General features: G+C 45.3%; 1 protein-coding gene and 1 non-coding gene across 2 annotated transcripts in view; both read left to right on the forward strand.

Moving 5' to 3' along the window:
* B4GALNT2 (beta-1,4-N-acetyl-galactosaminyltransferase 2 (SID blood group)) overlaps positions 1 to 3,430 on the forward strand; it is a 53,138-nt gene extending 49,708 nt beyond the window's left edge. Inside the window, 3 exon segments of the mRNA XM_065897987.1 lie at positions 374 to 514; positions 2,171 to 2,390; positions 3,225 to 3,430. Of these exon segments, the coding sequence (XP_065754059.1) occupies positions 374 to 514; positions 2,171 to 2,390; positions 3,225 to 3,430 (567 nt within the window).
* A 12,387-nt stretch (positions 3,431 to 15,817) lies between these two features.
* TRNAQ-UUG (transfer RNA glutamine (anticodon UUG)) lies at positions 15,818 to 15,889 on the forward strand. Its single transcript has one exon. It is a non-coding gene; the product is annotated as a tRNA-Gln (tRNA).
* Positions 15,890 to 17,878: the final 1,989 nt, after the last annotated feature.

Here is a 17,878-nt window from a genome sequence, read left to right on the forward strand (position 1 = left end):
CTTTCAAGCACACACAAGAGGAAGTGGATAGTGGATATTATACGTACCAGAGTGTCCCCCCCTCCAACAGCTTCCAGGCTGCATGAGGGGAAAGGGCGGGAGAGCCACAGAGACTCTCTCGGGTGAAAGGGGACTTCCATCGGTCCATATTAGCCACAGGGCCAAGGAAGAACTTTCTGCCTTTGTCTCAGTCTTTGATCCAGAGAGCCCCTGTCCCTCTCCCAGTGTCTCTGAGACATGGACTCCCTTCAACCCAGAGGTTCTCAGCCAGTGTTTGTGGTGCAGCCTGCTTGTTGGGAGCTGAGAAAGCTCCCAGGTGACGCTGATATGTAGCAGGGCAGGCAACCACCATCTAACCTCACTCTACTCACAGGGTTGGTTTGCTGGTAGGAACCTGGCCATATCTCAGGTCACCACCAAATACATTCTCTGGGTGGACGATGACTTTCTCTTCAACGACAAGACCAAGATTGAGGTGCTGGTGGATGTCCTAGAGAAGACGGAACTGGACGTGGTAAGGGAGAGTTGCTGGTTCTACCCCATTGCAATCTGACAAGTGAGAGGGGAAGGGGAGGAGAAAGGAAGAGAGGAAAGTATGCGAAAGAAGAGGAGGGAAAGAGAGAAGGGAGGGCGGAAGGGGCGGGGGAGGGCCCGGTGCAGGAGGTGATGCAACACAGCTCTGGGGTTGAGACCATCACGTGGGAATCAGACCCACGAGTTCTGCTTCTGCCTCTGTTCTTACTTTTCTTTGAGCAAATTACACCAACACCCGCGCCTAAAACTCACCGTTGTTCTGTTTTTAAAATGGTGTGTTTATTACTTCTACCTTCCTCCTCCCTGGAGTGGCCGGAGAAAGTGAGCGGGGCTCTGGTGCTGTCACACACCATTACAAAAATGAAAATGGCACAAGGCTATAAAAGACTATGTGGCCTTAAGGACATTAAAAAAATAACTAAAACATCAAAAGTCAAGTCACATATAGAAAAGAGAAGAAAAAGGTGACAATAATTAATAATGCTGCGTTGTATTCTTGAAATTTGCAGAGATTACTAGGTAGAGGTGATGGATTTGTTAATTAGCTTGAGTGGTGATCTTTTCACAACGTATACATATATCAAAACATCAAGCTGTACACCTTAAATATATACAATTTTAATATGTCAAAGATATCTCAATAAAGCTGTTAAAAAGAAAGAAAATGTATAAGAAGTAGCACAGTGACCACAGTTACTTCATACTCCAGGTGGACAGTCCCCAAAACATCTGACTTGACTAAGATGTCTCTAGAGACCCAATCACAATAGCGTAAATGACATAGAAGGTGCAGTTCCCACCCGTGTAAGAATGCAAGCTGGCACTCGACTCTTCTTCCAGGGTCATCCTGGACCAGCTTCCCTCCCCATTGTTTGTCCATCTTCGTGGTCCTCAGCTGCATGGTCGGAAGAAATGGGGAGAGGGGAAGTGAAGGACAAGAAGTCCTCTTTTAAGATTGAGATCTTTATAAAAGCTGCAGACATCTGTTCTGGATCACATCCTTTCAGCCGGGACTTAGACACATGGTCAGACCTTGCAAGGGAAGTGGGAAAATTTCATCTTTATTGGGTTAATTGGCTAGACTTTAATTTAGTCCAGTTAAAACTCAAGAGGGTTCATTTACTAAGGGGGGAGGGAAAGAACAGGTGATGGCAGACAATCAGACTTCTGTGCCACCCTGGGTGATTATGATGGTTCAGGAATAGATATAATTGCTTGTCCTGTTTTGCTCGGGCTCCAACAGCTAGATGCATGCATCTCCCACGAGTGCAGGGACGGGCAGCACAGAGAGGTGAGCCGGGAGCAGAGAACGGAACGAAGGCAGCTTGAGACAAACTACTGGCTGCAGGAAGTCCACACAGGGACCCCTGCACGAGCAGGCTGCCTCTTGCTTGCACCTAAACAGCACTCCTTGTACTGGAAGGGAATGAGTCACCTTCTGGAAAGAGTGAGCCTGCTGGAGGGTAAACGGAGCAGAGTTGTCTGCCCTTTGGACTCGGTGTAAGTGTAGTATGAAGGGTAGATAAAGGGTGTGATTCTTGCCATAACTGAGGTTCAGTCCAGGAAGGCTTCTTGACAGCGGCTACATGGATATTGAGTCTATGCTCTAATGTGGATTTCTCTGCCCACCGGCTAGGTAGGCGGCAGTGTGCTTGGAAACGTGTTCCAGTTTAAGCTATTCCTGGAGCACAGTGAGAATGGGGACTGTCTTCACCGGCGGTCAGGATCGTTCCGGCCCCTGGACGGCTTCCCCAGCTGCGTGGTGACGAGTGGTGTTGTCAACTTCTTCCTGGCCCACACAGAGCGGCTCCAAAGAGTGGGCTTCGACCCCCGCCTGCAGCGAGTGGCTCATTCAGGTGGGGAGGCTGGAAGAGTGAGGAAGGGAGCTGTGCTGTGGACAGATCTCAGAAGCCTGTTTTTTCCCAAGGAGGGAGGGCCGTGTGCCACTGCTCAGGGGAGCTTGTCCTTTCTCCCCAAAATGGGGAGCTCACCCTTTCTCCCTAAAATGGAGAGCTCGTGGTCTCTCTTTTTTTTTAGAATATTTATTTATTTACTTGGCTGCACTGGGTCTTCGTTGCGGCACACCGGATCTTCATTGCCATGTGCAGGATCTTTGTTGCAGCATGCAGGGTCTTTAGTTGTGGCACGTGAACTCTTAGTTGCGGCATGTGGGATCTAGGTCCCTGGCCAGGGATCGAACCCAGGCCCCCTGCATTGGGAACTCAGAGTCTTAGCCACTGGACCACCAGGGAAGTCCCTCGTGGTCTCTCTTGCCTCCCCCCACCCTCTCTGCCTTCTTGTCTCCCCCAGGCTGTTCTGCTTCTCCAGACGCCCTTCCCCTTCCTTTGCCTACAGCTCTGGTCCCTCCCTCTTTTCCCACCTGGCTGCTGCTGCTTCTTTTCCAGACATCCTCTCCTATGAAACTGCAGCTGGTGACCTTCCCCTCTCATTCCTCTCAGTCCTGGAGTCCACAGTTCCGTCCAGTTGGAAGCCAATCTGTGTCTCTCTACCCATATCATTGTCTGTCCTTCCAACTCAGTAGCCTGGGCAGGTGACTTCACAGGGGCGGAAGCTCCCCAGGGGTATAAACTGTGTCCCCTCCCCCTGACTCTCCTCCCAGACCTGCAGTATGGCCCTGGGTCTCTGGCGGAAGCTCACATTTCCTTCTCGCACTTTCCCTCTCTTGGCAGAGTTCTTTATTGATGGGCTCGGAAGCCTGCTTGTGGGGTCCTGCTCAAATGTGATTGTAGGTCACCAGCCCCGTTCTCCAGTGGCGGACCCAGAGCTGGCAGCCCTGGAGAAGAGCTACAACGTATACCGGACCAACACCAAAGCTCAGATCCAGTTCAAGTTGGCTCTCCACTACTTCAAGAACCATCTCCAATGTGCCACGTAAAGGTTGTCCGGGCACTGGAAAAATGCTATGCTGACCGGTTGCAGGTATCTAAAACAGAGGAACTGGTGGATGGGCTATCAAAATTTGAACTCTAGATAAGACTGACAGGGCAGATGGGTCTGGCTCAGGTACTGGAAATATTAATCAAAAGCTGAGGATCATTAGAAATGGACCAATCACTGATCAGGGCAATGGAGACTATTCATTATTGTTTGTATGATGTCTTACCGTTTATGAAACATTTGTACATATAGTATCTCACATTATCTCATTTCATCTCACACGAAAGAGTATATGATGGGTTGGTATCCTCAGTCAAAAAGATGGCTGCTGGGTCCTTGAGGGTTATTTGCTGGAAATTATATCACAGATCATCTCCAGCATCATTGCCATCCACAAATTTTTTTGGTCCTACCTTGTGGACTCAAATAATATGAATAACCCAGGGTCCTTGCCTGGAGAAGGTGGAAGCCTGGTTCAGTTCAGTCCACTAGTGGAATCGGATCAGATGATGAGAGGCGGACCAGGCAGGCGAGGAGGGAGTCAGCTCACCTGGAGTCCGGCACACGGATGGGACGCAGGCAGTTGGAGGGATGAGATCACTGGGGTAGTCCGCTCACTGCTGGAATAAAGGTTTCCCTGGCATCAGACTCCCTATCATAAAGACAGATTCCATAATTCCTGGGATTGAACTTGGACCCTGTGCTGAGGTGCCATGATAAACAGTGTTAAGTGCAGTGGCCAAGCCACTAGATTCCAGGGCCTTGAGATCAGTTGCTGACCACTCAAGACCCATGTCATCTGCAGAGTGGACCCGTCATGATGAGGCAGGCTCTCTCGGTTATCTTGGGAGTCAGGAGATTCTCCCAGTGTTGCACTGGCTCTGCCTTTTGGTTTCTACTCTTTCCTACTGAAGACGGCCAAGGGTAGTTCAGGATCTCTGAAAATGTGTCTGTGAGATATTAATAAAACTTCATGAAAAATGTTTTGGTGGTCAAATAATTTTGAAAAATACTGCATGCTTTGTCTCCCTCTTGGACAGTCGCAATTCACATTAGTATATTCAAGGTTCTGAGAAGTCCTGCTGTAAAGAAATTGGCTTAACTTCAATTTAGCGTTTCTCAGATACAAATACAGACTGGCAATCATTGTTTATTCTCCCAAACAGGAATAAAGTACATACCTCATTCCATTGTGTATGTCATAAACATAGTTATAAAGTTTTTATAACTTTAGCACGCATGATCATTTAGCTCAATAGTATGTATTTTATGTACAACACCATAGCTATATAGGGGGACAATGTTGGATCGCTCCATTCAGTACTGTCCTTAGACCCAGGCAAGACGAGCCCCTACCTGGATCCTGTGCTTTAGAGAACCCTGCATATCACAGACACATGTATTTACTTCAAAAACAAACAAACAGGGCTTCCCTGGTGGTGCAGTGGTTGAGAGTCCGCCTGCCGATGCAAGGGACGTGGGTTGGTGCCCCGGTCCGGGAAGATCCCGCATGCCGCAGAGTGGCTGGGCCCGTGAGCCATGGCCGCTGAGCCTGCACGTCCGGAGCCTGTGCTCCGCAACGGGAGAGGCCACAACAGTGAGAGGCCCGTGTACTGCAAAAAAAAATCCACAAGAAACAAACAGGGCTGGGATAGGGAGGGTGGGAGGGAGGGAGATGCAAGAGGGAAGAGATATGGGGACACATGTATATGTATAACTGATTCACTTTGTTATAAAGCAGAAACTAACACACCATTGTAAAGCAATTATACTCTAATAAAGATGTTAAAAACAAACAAACAGGGACTTCCTTGTTGGCACAGTGGTTAAGACTCCGTGCTCCCAATGCAGGGGGCCCAGGTTCGGTTCCTGGTCAGGGAACTAGATCCCACATGCGTGCTGCAACTAAGAGTTCACATGCCACAACTAAGGAGCCAGTGAGCCGCAACTAAGGAGCCCGCCTGCCTCAACTAAGACCCAGCGCAACCAAATAAATAAAACAAACTCACAGAAGAGATCAGATTTGTGGTTACCAGAGGCAGGGGGTGGGGGAAGGCAAAGTTGGATGAAGGTGGTCAGAAGGTACAAACTTCCAGTTATAAGATAAATAAGTACTAGGGACATAACGTACCACATGATAAATATAACGAACACTGCCGTGTGTAATATATGAAAGTGGTTAAGAGAATAAATCCTAAGAGTTCTCATCGCAGAAAAAAATATTATTTTTCTATTTCTTTAATTTTGTACCTATGTGAGATGATGGATTTTCAGTAAACTTAGTGATAATCATTTCATGATGTATGCTAAGACAAATCATTTATGCTCTACTTAAACTATACAGTGCTGTCGGTCAATTATATCTCAGTAAAACTGGAGGAAAAGAACAAACACATGTACTTACTGATGAACATTTGGGCATCTCTGTCACTCAGGATCTAGTGCTTAGCGCCGGGACAGCATAACCTGTTTCCCTAAATATCCCCTCTTGGGACTAAACACTGTTCAGGCTCTAGAGAAATGTTTCTCTGTTCCTTTTTTTAAGAAAATAAATCTATTTATTTTAATTTATCTTTGGCTGCATTGGGTGTTTGTTGCTGCACACGGGCTTTCTCTAGTTGCGGCGAGCGGGGGCTACTCCTCATTTCAGTGCACGGGCTTCTAATGGCAGTGGCTTCTCTTGTTGCGGAGCACGGGCTCTAGGCGTGTGGGCTTCAGTAGTTGTGGCATGTGGGCTTCAGTAGCTGTAGCACGTGGGCTCACGTAGTTCTGGTGCACGGGCTAGTTGCTCCGCAGCATGTGGGATCTTCCCGGGCCAGGGCTCGAACCCATGTACCCCGAGTTGGCAGGCGGATTCTGAACCACTGCGCCACCAGGGAAGCCCTCTCCATTCCTTTTGCCCTATGTTCTCAAAACAAAAGGCGACTGCGTGTAAACGCCCTGCAAGTCTGTGGACAGTGCTTTGGAATGCTGGTAATATTTGAGCAGCAAAGTGCTTAGGTAAAAGAAAAAGACACATTTTTAAATTTGTCAAATTCTTCCTCTCAGATAGCATAAATAGCAATAGAGTCTTGCCCACTACCTAGTGTCTATTTTCTTGCCTTTCAATTCATGGTTCCAAAAGTACTAGAAAATTAGTGTGCTGTTCACAACAATTGCACGTGTGGCTTAAGAACATTTAAAAATAGTAAGCAAAGATCTTTGAACAAGATACTATGAGACATTTTCTTTTGTTTTGGTTTTTTTTTTAATAGATCTTTATTGGAGTAAGATCTTACCTTAATTTTTAATGTAAAAGAGTCCTCAATGCCTCATGCCAAAAATAAACATTCTAAATTGGATAGTTTTAAAAAATAAAGAAAATAGAAGCAATTTTTATTACTCTAATTTTTATACATGTAGTTCTAGATGTATCATGCTTGAAGTGTGATACCAATTCTTTTTTATTTATTTATTTATTTTTGGCTGCATTGGGTCTTAGTTGCTGCGCGTGGGCTTTCTCTACTTGCGGTGGGGGTGGGGGGCGGGGGCTGCTCTTCATTGCGGTACGCGCGCTTCTTATTGAGGTGGTTTCTCTTGTGGAGCACAGGCTCTAGGTGCGCAGGGTGAGAGCGCAGGCTCAGTAGTTGTGGCGCACAGGCTTAGTTGCTCCGCAGCATGTGGGATCTTCCCGTACCAGGGCACGAACCCATGTCCCTTGCATTGGCAGGTGGATTCTTAACCACTGTGCCACCAGGGAAGTCCCAATACCAATTCTTTACGCTGGGAATTAAGTGGTTATTGAATGCAAAAACTGTAATTATTTTTATAAAAACACTTAATGGCTTAAGTTTTTAAAAATTAAAGTAACTACAAAAGGGACTTCCCTGGTGGTCCAGGGGTTAAGACTCCACGCTCCCAGTGAAGGGGGCCCAGGTTCAATCCCTGGCTGGGGCACTAAGATACCACATGCCGCAGGGCACGGCCAAAAAAAAAAATTTTTTTTTTAAAAGGGGGGATAATAAAATAACTACAAAAATCACAGCTTTACAATAATTTGGATTTTTCCTTTTTAAAGATATATTTGTCAAGGTAAGAGGATAGAACATTTATTTTAACAATTTGCTAGCTTCAGTTTTTATAGCTTTTAAATATTTAAATATATAAACATAGCTAAAATGTAAATTAAATATTTAGACAAACATTTAATTTGTCCCATGCCTGGTTCCAAAAAAAAATGTCTGCCTTCCTGGTGAATTTCTTGCATTCTTGAGACAGGGAGATAGAGGTGTGTGTTTTCATGGCAATTGTAGCATCCTAAAACATCCCCCAGCAGGGACTGTTGTGATGTGCTGTGGCTACCATCGGTAGGTTCCAGGAAAATCCTCTTCCCTGTCCCAAGAACTGGAACCTTCTACTCCAGCAGGGAGGAGTTCTTAAAGTGGAGGGTGTTTGCCTAAACTGTGAGCCAGTTCTCCAAGAATTCTTCTCCAGGAATAGATCAGCTACCCAGAGAGTGTGTGCCTCCATTCCCTAGTCAAAATATATTGGATTAAGAGAAGCTGTACCAATAGTCAAGCAGATTGTGTTTCTTGGAATTTGAATTGGGCCTGAGAATACCCAGTGGGGCTTTATGGGTGGCTGGATGGCAGGCGTCACACTCCGGAGCAGTGGGGCAGCCCCTTACTGTGCAGACCGGGGAGCCGAGAAAGCCAGTGTGCAGTGAGAAAAGAATTCGACATAAGCACAAAAAGGAGCTGAAATGAGAGACTCCTGGCGGCCTTCTGGTTCTTTCCTGAGGTCTGGCTATACTCCTTCCCTGGGGTTTTGTGAAACACTATACCCTTATAATTCTCCTTTTTTGCTTAATCAAATTTGAGTTGGCTCCTGTGACTTATAAGCAAAGTGTCCTAAATAATACAACCATTCTGTGTGTTTTCAAAACAGAAAGGCGTAAATAAAAGGTGGTTTTTATTTGCGTGGTTTGGAAGTAAAAATCAGATCACAGAAAATAACCGCCACACAGGCCTCCCTCCAACCTTCAATTTCAGACACAACTGAGCAGCCTGGACCAAACCAATGACAAAGGTATCCTTCCAGGACAGTGAAGGGCCTCTGATACTTGCGGCTCAACTCCTAATTCCTGGACAACTTGGTGCAAATAATCGTGTGGGCCTCCAGGGGGAGCTCAAGTCCACTCTCTCTGTTTCCCCTCTACTTAGTCCCACTCTCCTGCTCAGAAAAGGAAAATTCCTGACTTTCAGAAAGGAGGGATCCTATTGGCTACTGGGCTAGTGGCCTTTTTTTGCGTGCATGGGCGTGTCCATTTCCTGTGGCTGAAGTGGAAATGGGACTGGGGTCCGCCTCATTCTGGATACTGTCTCTCCCTGACTCAGGAAGGTACCTCCCCAGCTGTTTTTTGATTGTTGATAGACCAACAACATATACAAGCCGCTACCAAGTGTATCTATGAGAATGCATTTGTCTGCAAGTACCAGAAATTTGACCCAAACTGTCTTAAACTATCATATATAGGTTGAAGCCCAGAGGTGGGGCAGAGCACAGGTGTCCTATGACCGACAGAAATATGTAATAGGGATTCCAAGCCCACAGGTCTCTCTGCACCTGGCCTCTGCCTTAATGCTCTTCAAAACAGTCATCTAAGGTACAGAAGGACCATCTACAATTTGCTCTTTGCCCCCAGGTTTTTCCTCTTAATGGGCAGAAAATGTTTAAAGCATTGCAGTGTAGTAGGCTGGTCTTTTACTCAAATTGGTCTCCTGCGAAGTCTTCTGTCTCTGCCGGTGCTTTCTCTTGGGTTGGAGATTTTAGCTTTTCTAGGCCTACAAGGCTCCAAGTTATAGGACATCCAGTAAACTTGGATTGCAAGATACTCTCAGCAAAACCATACTACACCTGCTTTAAAACAAATTGCCTCGGGCTTCCCTGGTGGCACAGTGGTTGAGAGTCTGTCTGCAGATGTAGGGAACACGGGTTCGTACCTGGGTCCGGGAAAATCCCACATGCTGCGGAGCAGCTGGGCCTGTGAGCCATGGCCTCTGAGCTTGCACGTCCGGAGCCTGTGCTCCGCAATGGGAGAAGCCACAACAGAGAGAGGCCCGCGTACCTCAAAAATAAAAAACAGGCTGCCTCAGCCTAAAGCTTACCTCTCATAGGACCAACATGAAGACTAACACATGCCAATATCCTGATTCTTTCCTCCCATTTCCCATTCTTGATATTCTACAGTCTTGATAGGCCCATAGTTTGTGCTTCAGACACCAGTAACAACATCAGGATCACCAGCTTCCCAGGAAGTCTCTGCTCTCTACCCCATTTCTTCTGCTCAAACCTACATCTAATGACCTCCACAGTATTCATGTCTATATACAGCTCTTTTTCTTAATCCTTTGCCTGGGTCCTCCAGCTACCTTTCTGCCCTTCAGCCTCCCTGCTCCAGTTTCAGACAACTCTCCCATGTAAAACCTACATCCCATAAGAACCAGCTGTATAAATAAATAAAAATAATTAAAAAAATAAATAAAACAACAAAAAATAAATAAATAAAGCCTACCTCTCTCTTGAAATTTTACCAAGAGATTATCAAAGTTTTCATTGTATAATTGAGTAATCTGTATTAACTGCACAAGCCCCTCTTCTATCCTGTGTGCTTGGAAATATCCCAGATCTCTGCATGCAAGAACATAGAGGCATTAATCATAAAAGGAAAAAAAAAAAGATAAATTTCACTTGATTGAAATTAAAACCCGCTCATCAAAAGACACTATTAAGAAAGTGAAGAAACTTCTCTGGTGGTACAGTGGTTAAGACTCTGCCCTCCCAATGTAGGGGTCCCGGGTTTGTTCCCTGGTCGGGGAACTAGATCCCGCACGTATGCCGCAACGAAGGCGCCCGCCTACCACAACTAAGACCCAGTACAACCAAATAAATAAACATACTTTTTTAAATTAGCAAAACTAAAAAAAAAGAAAGAAAGTGAAAAGACAAGCCACAGACTGGAAGAAAATATCTGCAGTACAAATATTTGATAAAGGATCCATATATATAATTATCATATATATATCCATAATGGATCCATATATATATATATATATAAGTATGTATAAATATATAATTCTTATAAATCAATAAGATAAAGACAGGTTTTTTTTTTTCTAAATGGGCAAAATACTTGAAGCACTTAGAAAAGAAGATATTCAAACGGCTAGTGAGCATGTAAAAAAATACGTTCAACGTCATTAACCATTAGGGAAGTGCAAATTAAAAGCAAAAGGAATGGCTAAATTTAAGCGACTAATAATACCACTTGTTAGCTAAGATGTGAAGCAACTGGAACTCTCTCATACACTGCTGGTGGGAGTGTAAAATAGTACAAGCACTTTGGAAAGCTCTTTGGCCGTTCCTAATAAACTTAAATGTACACTTACCCTACGACCCAGCAATTCCATTCCTAGTTATATACCCAAGACCGAAAAAGGTTTGTAAAGGAATGGTCATAGTAGCTTTACTTGTATTAGGCCCAAATTGGAAACAACCCAAATGTCCATCAGCTGAAGAATGGACCAACGAATTGTGGTATATTCTCAGCAATGAAAAACATACTGCTGATATATAAAGTGACATGAATGAATCTCGAAAACACGTTTAGCAAAAGAAGCCACACGCGATAGATACTGCAAAACAGTATACGTATACTATAATAATAGGCAAAACTAATTTCTGGTGATAGAAACCAGAGTAGTGATTTCGGTAAAAACTGGAAAAAGGCACCAGGGAACTTTCTGGAGTGATGGAAATGCCCTATATCTTGATCTAGGTGATGATTACACAAGTGTATACATTTGCAAAAAATAATTGATTCCGTTAAGATTTGTGCATTTTCCTTAATGTAAAGAATATCTCAAAATAAAATGCCTTTAAAAAAGGGAGGTATATTTCATATGTACTGTTGTGGAACAATGCTCAAGATATGGTGCTAAATAAATAAAACCAGGTGCAGAACAATGTTTTGATTTCTTTTTCTAGAAATGGATTATGCATATGCATGTATATCCGCGTAAGAATGAAATATCTCTAGAAGGACCATATCAGAAGTTGCCTCGGAGAACAGAAAAAGATTATAGTCAGGAAGTTTTATTTATCTGTGTTTTCCTTTTATACCTTTTCTTTTTTTTTTTTGCTGTACGCGGGCCTCTCCCGTTGTGGAGCACAGGCTCCGGATGCGCAGGCTCAGCGGCCATGGCTCACAGGCCCAGCTGCTACCACAGCATGTGGGATCCTCCCGGACCGGGGCACGAACTCGTGTCCCCTGCATTGGCAGGCGGACTCTCAACCACTGCACCACCAGGGAAGCCCCTTTTATACCTTTTGAATTTTGTATTATGCTCATGTATTATCCATTTAAATATTTTTTAACATTTTAATTATGTTAAGTGCAAAAGCAGAACATAAAATTATATATACAGCGAGACTGTAAAAATGCATTTTAAAAAAGGAGATGAAATATCAAATGTAAATGTGCTTGTTGGAATGGCAGTTATTTAAAAATCTTCCTTCTACTTGACTGTATTTTCTACATTTTCCATAAATATTTTACCTTTGTAATCTGAAAAGATAATTATTATTATTTTTTAATTAATTTATTTATTTTTGGCTGCCTTCCATCTTCATTGCAGTGGCTTCTCTTGTTGTGGAGCACGGGCTCCAGTAGTTGTGGCACGTGAGCTCAGTAGTTGTAGCTCACGGGCTCAGTAGTTGTGGCTTGCGGGCTCAGTAGTTGTGGCTCACGGGCTCTAAAGCACAGGCTCTGTAGTTGTGGCACACTGGCTTGGTTGCTCCGCGGCACATGTGATCTTCCTGGACCAGGGATCAAGCCTGTTTCCCCTGCATTGGCAGGCAGATTCTTAACCACTGTGCCACCAGGGAAGTCCCAAGATAGTTATTTTAAAAAGAGAAAGTAAAAACACGAAAGAAAAGGATAAAAGGTGAATGCTGCTTTTTTCTGTTGTTCAAAAAAAGTAAGTGGCCTGGGAGGGATACATTAGGAGTTTGGGATTAACAGATATACACTACTATGTATAAAATAGATAAACAACAAGGACCTACTGTATAGCACGGGGAACTATATTCAATATCTTGTAATAACCTATAAGGGAAAAGAATCTGAAAAAGAATATATATATGTATATATTATATATAACTGATCACTTTGCTGTACACCTGAAACTAACACAACACTGTAAATCAACTATACTTCAATTAAAAAAAAACAAACAAACAACTAAGCGGTCAGATTTCCCCATCAGAGCCTGGGGAATGCCAGGCCCAGAGCGGGGGCCTGGCCCGGAGGGGTTGGGTAGGGGCAAGCTGTCACCCTGCACAAAGTGGTGGCTTGTCTGGCAAAACCAGGGCTCCCAAGGCAAAGTAGGGGCTTGTGGCAGATCTCACTTATCCTGAATGGCGAGGACACAGAGCAAGGCCCATTCTATCCCAGCTGTGAGCAGCCTAGCATGGATACAGGAAACTGTCTGAACGCAGCCTTGAGAGTGAATATGAATACTTTCCATGTTGACTCCTCAAAGCATTATTGTCCCTACTCCATTGTCTATATATTTACAGGCTCATAAGAAACTTGGGAAAATATCTTTAAAGCCCCTAATCCTGGATTTCAGCCCTCTTTTCTTAACCTTTGGCCTCATTGTACTTTCTGGGGTACACTCTGCCCCAGTTCAGCCCTCAGCTAGGATGCCACAGCTGAAGCCACAATAAACCCACCTCCAGCAGAGCCCGGGGCTCCCCCAGCTTCAGGAGCCACCTTGTGTGGAAGCTTGAGAGTCTGTTCTCAAAGACGTCATGGGATGCCATCTTTGGGATGTCACATGCAGTGGATTTATATTAAAAGAACCTAGTCACACTGGGGCAGGGAGATTACATATTGTCTCCGTTTTCTCTGTTATCATTAAATATATATATATAGAATATGATGCTATAAAGGGTCTCTGAACACAAAATTAGAATGTTGTTTCTTCCTCCTAAGTTCTCCTGTGCCCTCTAAGGGGGTTCAGGGGACGTGTCTGTTAAGGCACTAGCCACACATAAAGATAAGCAAGTCCCAAGGAATTCACAGCCCAACCAAGGGCAAGAGAGCGGGAAGATGGGAGAGACTGAGCCACAGAACACAATTCCTTATAATTCCAGTGAGTCATGACAAAAGCAGTAAGGGAGATGATCCTTTTACGTTCCTTGAGGAAGGAGCAAGTGGAGGATTTCATTTGGGCTGGTAAGATTTTTTTCAAGCTGAGAAAGAAAGTGGAGGGAACTGCAAAGAACTAGGGAGTGGAGTAGGGAGAGTGGGAATAGGAGGGCAGTCATTCCTTCTCCTCACACCGGACAGAGAAACTGTCATACACTTTCAAAGGATACAATCATCACCCTTTAGTAGCTTTCTACAGTAGCTTTTGAAAACTTAATTTCAATACTCTCTAGCCAGTACAGAACCCTTGTGAGAAGGAAATAGATGGGAAAGCTGAGGTCCAGAGCTGCTAACGTCATTTGATGTTGAGTCAATTTGATATTAAGTCACTCCAGCCTTAAGAGAGGGACACCCTTATCTCATAGGAGCTGAAGGGGAATTTGGTTCATTCTTCAAAATGGAAAATCATTAATGTTTCTTCGGACAATATACAAGAATTATAAACGATTTTTTCAAGCAATACAAAAAAACAGGACGTCATAAGTTTACTCCCAGGAGATAAATGTCATCAACAGATCTTTTCGGATTTGGGCTAAGCAGGTTCTTGACTATATGCAACAGAAAGGGACTCTGGGTACCTTACATAGAAAAGGAACTTATTAGGAGGACGTTATAGAGTTCACAGCACCAGAGGGAAAGCAAACTCAGAAAGATGGACAAGAATGAAGGGGAACTAGGCAACCAGGAACCCAGCCAAGGTCAGGATCCTGGACAGTCTAGTTAGGATGCCACTTCTGCTGCCAGTGGACATGGCACGGCTGCCATCACTGCCCCTGAGGCTCTGGATGGCACAGCCACCACCGGCAGCCAACTAAGTTCTAAAACGTTCCTGCTTCTGGATTCTAAATCCAATTGGCCAAGTTAAGGACACACATTTTCACTCTGGCTGCCAGAAGCCTGGAGAGTGAGCGTGTCTACCTTGGGGCACAGTTCTGCTGTCACCCAGTCCCATGCAATGTTGAGTCTCTCAAGAAACGGAGTCAATCAGATGGCCGAGGGCAAATAAATGGCAAATATTCATTACATGTGTATTCATTCAGCTTTTCTGTTTGTGTATAAGTTGGATTTTATTATACACACTAATTGGCAAGTAGATTTTTGTTTTTGTTTTGTTTCTTTAGGACAGTATATCTTTTCATGCCAATACAATAAATCCCCCCCTAAATTCCTCCACAGTATTTATTGTATAGATATTGTCAGTATTTATTTAATCAAGTTTCACTCAATGGACATTTATTTTTATTCTTTACTATTAAAAACCACACAGCTGAGAACATCCTTGACTAACTGGCACTCGTCCTAGTAGTCCCTTGGGATAAATTTCCAAAAGTGCAATTGCTGAGCAAATGGCATATAAAATTTTATCTGTCGCCAGATTGACCTGAAGAAACATTATCCTTTTACACCTTCACTAAAACTTATGAGAAAGTCCAAAAGGGACTGTCTCTTTCACTGATCTGATTCTAATCTACACGTTAAAAGGAACCATGCCCCCAAGTAGCGTTTAAAGTAGGAGAGGGGAAATGGAAGCGGAACTTTCTGTGCAGATTTCTCGGTGGCTCTAGCTATGTGTAACGCCAAGGAATCAGGTGGGGCGCACTTCCTAGCGGCGATTCGCGCTTGGGGCACCTGGGCCTTGAACGGCTGTCCCTCGACGTGCCAGTCAGCTTTCCTCCCCGCTCGACCAAAATAACCTACCCGGGGTCGTCGCTGTGTAAGTAAATAAATAAACAATACGAAGCCCAGGATGCGAGCGCCGAGCCTCCTGCTCGGGGTCTATGGGTCGGAGCCGGCCTTCTCCGGTCCAACATCGCGGGCCTAGCCCCGCTAAGGCCGACCCCTCCAGCCTGCCGCCCCGCCCCCCACCACCGGGCTTCCTCAAACCCGGTGAGGACCCCTGGAGGAGAGCAGGGAGAGAGGCAGCAAGAAATGACACCCTGGGACCGGGATCGTATAGGACGCCGGGGACGCTGAAGCCCTCGTTGCTCCGCTCCTGCCCGCCAGTTCGGCTTGGGGACCAGAGCCCAGGACCCAGAGCCGGTAAACCCGGCATCCACTGCCGTTTTCGAAAGGCAGCCCGGCGCGCCCGCTATGTGCCTTGAGGAGGCTCCCGGCCGCGTGAAGTAGCGAGCAGGTCCCATGGTGTAATGGTTAGCACTCTGGACTTTGAATCCAGCGATCCGAGTTCAAATCTCGGTGGGACCTCTCTAAAACCTTTTGGTTCTACAATTCCTATTTTGGAGGCCCCTGGCGGCAGTGGCCATCTCAGGCTGTGCCGGCGCCCCCCGCGTGACCTACCTGACCGCGATTTAGGGTCCCTCCCTCTTTCTCAAGATGCTTTCATTTCAGAGCCTGCTTGAAGGTCGCGGTGCGCATGCGCGAGACTCGGGGCGGAAAAGTAAGTGTCTGTGGGAGCTGGAGCGTGACTTTAGCTTGCCGGGGACGGCCGAAGGTGCCCGAGGGGTCCCGAGGATTCCGCTTCGGGCGGGGAACAGTGGCAGCCTTCTGGTCTAGGAAACGCCACCGCCACCGCCACCGCCACCCCCACCCCCGCCCCGCAAGCTGCCGGGAATGCTTCTCCCCATTGGCTAACATGCAGAAGGGCCAAACACTTCTGCTCTGGAAACAGCGAACGAAATAGCCAAAGGGAGCCGAGGGGAGCGGGAGGGAATAACCGATTGCGGAGGAGGGCGTGTGTTTGGGGGTCCGTCCGCCCGGAAGTCGGCCAGATACTGAAGTGTGTCTGTCTGGGTTGTCCGGTACTCGGGCAGTAGACTGCGAGGTTGTCTTTCAGTTGGAAAAAAAAAATCCCTTAGTCAAGGAATCCACTCTTCAATTCGTTTCAGCCGGTCAGGGTATCTCTGGCGACGGTTTCCCGCCGTATCGATGGGCTATTTCTCCCGAGCAGACGATAGGAATCTCTATGGGGTTCACCCGCAGGGCTGAGCGAATCTCTTTTGGCGAATTTATCCAGGGTCGCTGATTTGGGTGCTGACCAAGCGCACGTGATTTGCAGGAAAGGCTCTACCTCTGGGGTAGCGGGGAAGAGACGTACACGGAGTATTGTCTTCTTTGGATTGGTATCTGGGTTTTGAGAGCTGTCTGTCTCTCGGGGACAAGTGACGAGGGAGCCCGCTCACGCATTTCTGATCCCCCTACAGGGTGACTGGCACTGTGGTTATACGGCCCCGCGCCTTGGGAGGGTGCCGTGGAAACAGAACCCTCGCTCTGCTCTCCCCAACTCTCTCCTGAGCACCCTTCCTCCCCACCCCACCCCACACACTCCTTAAACATTTGAATGAATTTGTGAGTATGAGCGATCCCAGCTTAAAAAAATACCTAAACATGAGACGTGGGAGGACTTGCACTAACAGATATTAAAGCTTATTATCAACTATTAACTATAGGAATTAAGACAGTGTGGTACTGGTGAAAAGAAAGACAAACATACCAATGGAACAGAATAGAGAGCCCAGATAGAGCTGCACACATACTTGCACCAGTGATTTATGACAAATATAGCACAACAGAACAGTGGGGAAAAGGACCTTTTTTCAATAAATTATTCTGGGACAATTGAGTGTCCATATGGAAAAATATGAAATTAAATTCCTCCCAGTTTTCACTAACACAGCAATACACTGCATGTGAATTATAGACCTTTATGTGAAAAAAAGAAAAAAGAGAGCAATAAAGCTTTGGAAGACAACATAGAATATCTTCATGACCTCAGGGTAGGGAAAGTCTTCTTAAGCAAGACACAAAAGGTTCTGAAAGTTTGATATATGTCACCATATTAATATGATATTCTATGTTTTTCTTCTCAAAAGACGCCAAAAAGGAAGTGAAAAGTAAGCCATAGAATAGGAAAAGATATTTGTAATGCATAACTGACAACTTGTATCCAGAGTATATTAAAAGCTCCTAAAATTCAGTAAGAAAAAAGACAAACAACCTAATGGAAAATAACAAAAGGCTTGGACTGGCACTTCATAAAAAAAAAGGAAATCCAAAACAACCGGTACACACGAAAAGATGCAACACATCAGTCATCAGGAAAATGCAAATTAAAAGCTCAATGAGATGCCATTGAGATACCACTCACCAGAATGACAGTGCTGAATGTTATTGAGAATATGGAATAATGTGAATTCTCAAAGGAGAGTACATTGGTGGAAAGCAGTTTAATATCTA

The sequence above is a fragment of the Phocoena phocoena genome, chromosome 19 (genome assembly GCF_963924675.1).
Source record: "Phocoena phocoena chromosome 19, mPhoPho1.1, whole genome shotgun sequence".
NCBI lineage: Eukaryota > Metazoa > Chordata > Mammalia > Artiodactyla > Phocoenidae > Phocoena > Phocoena phocoena.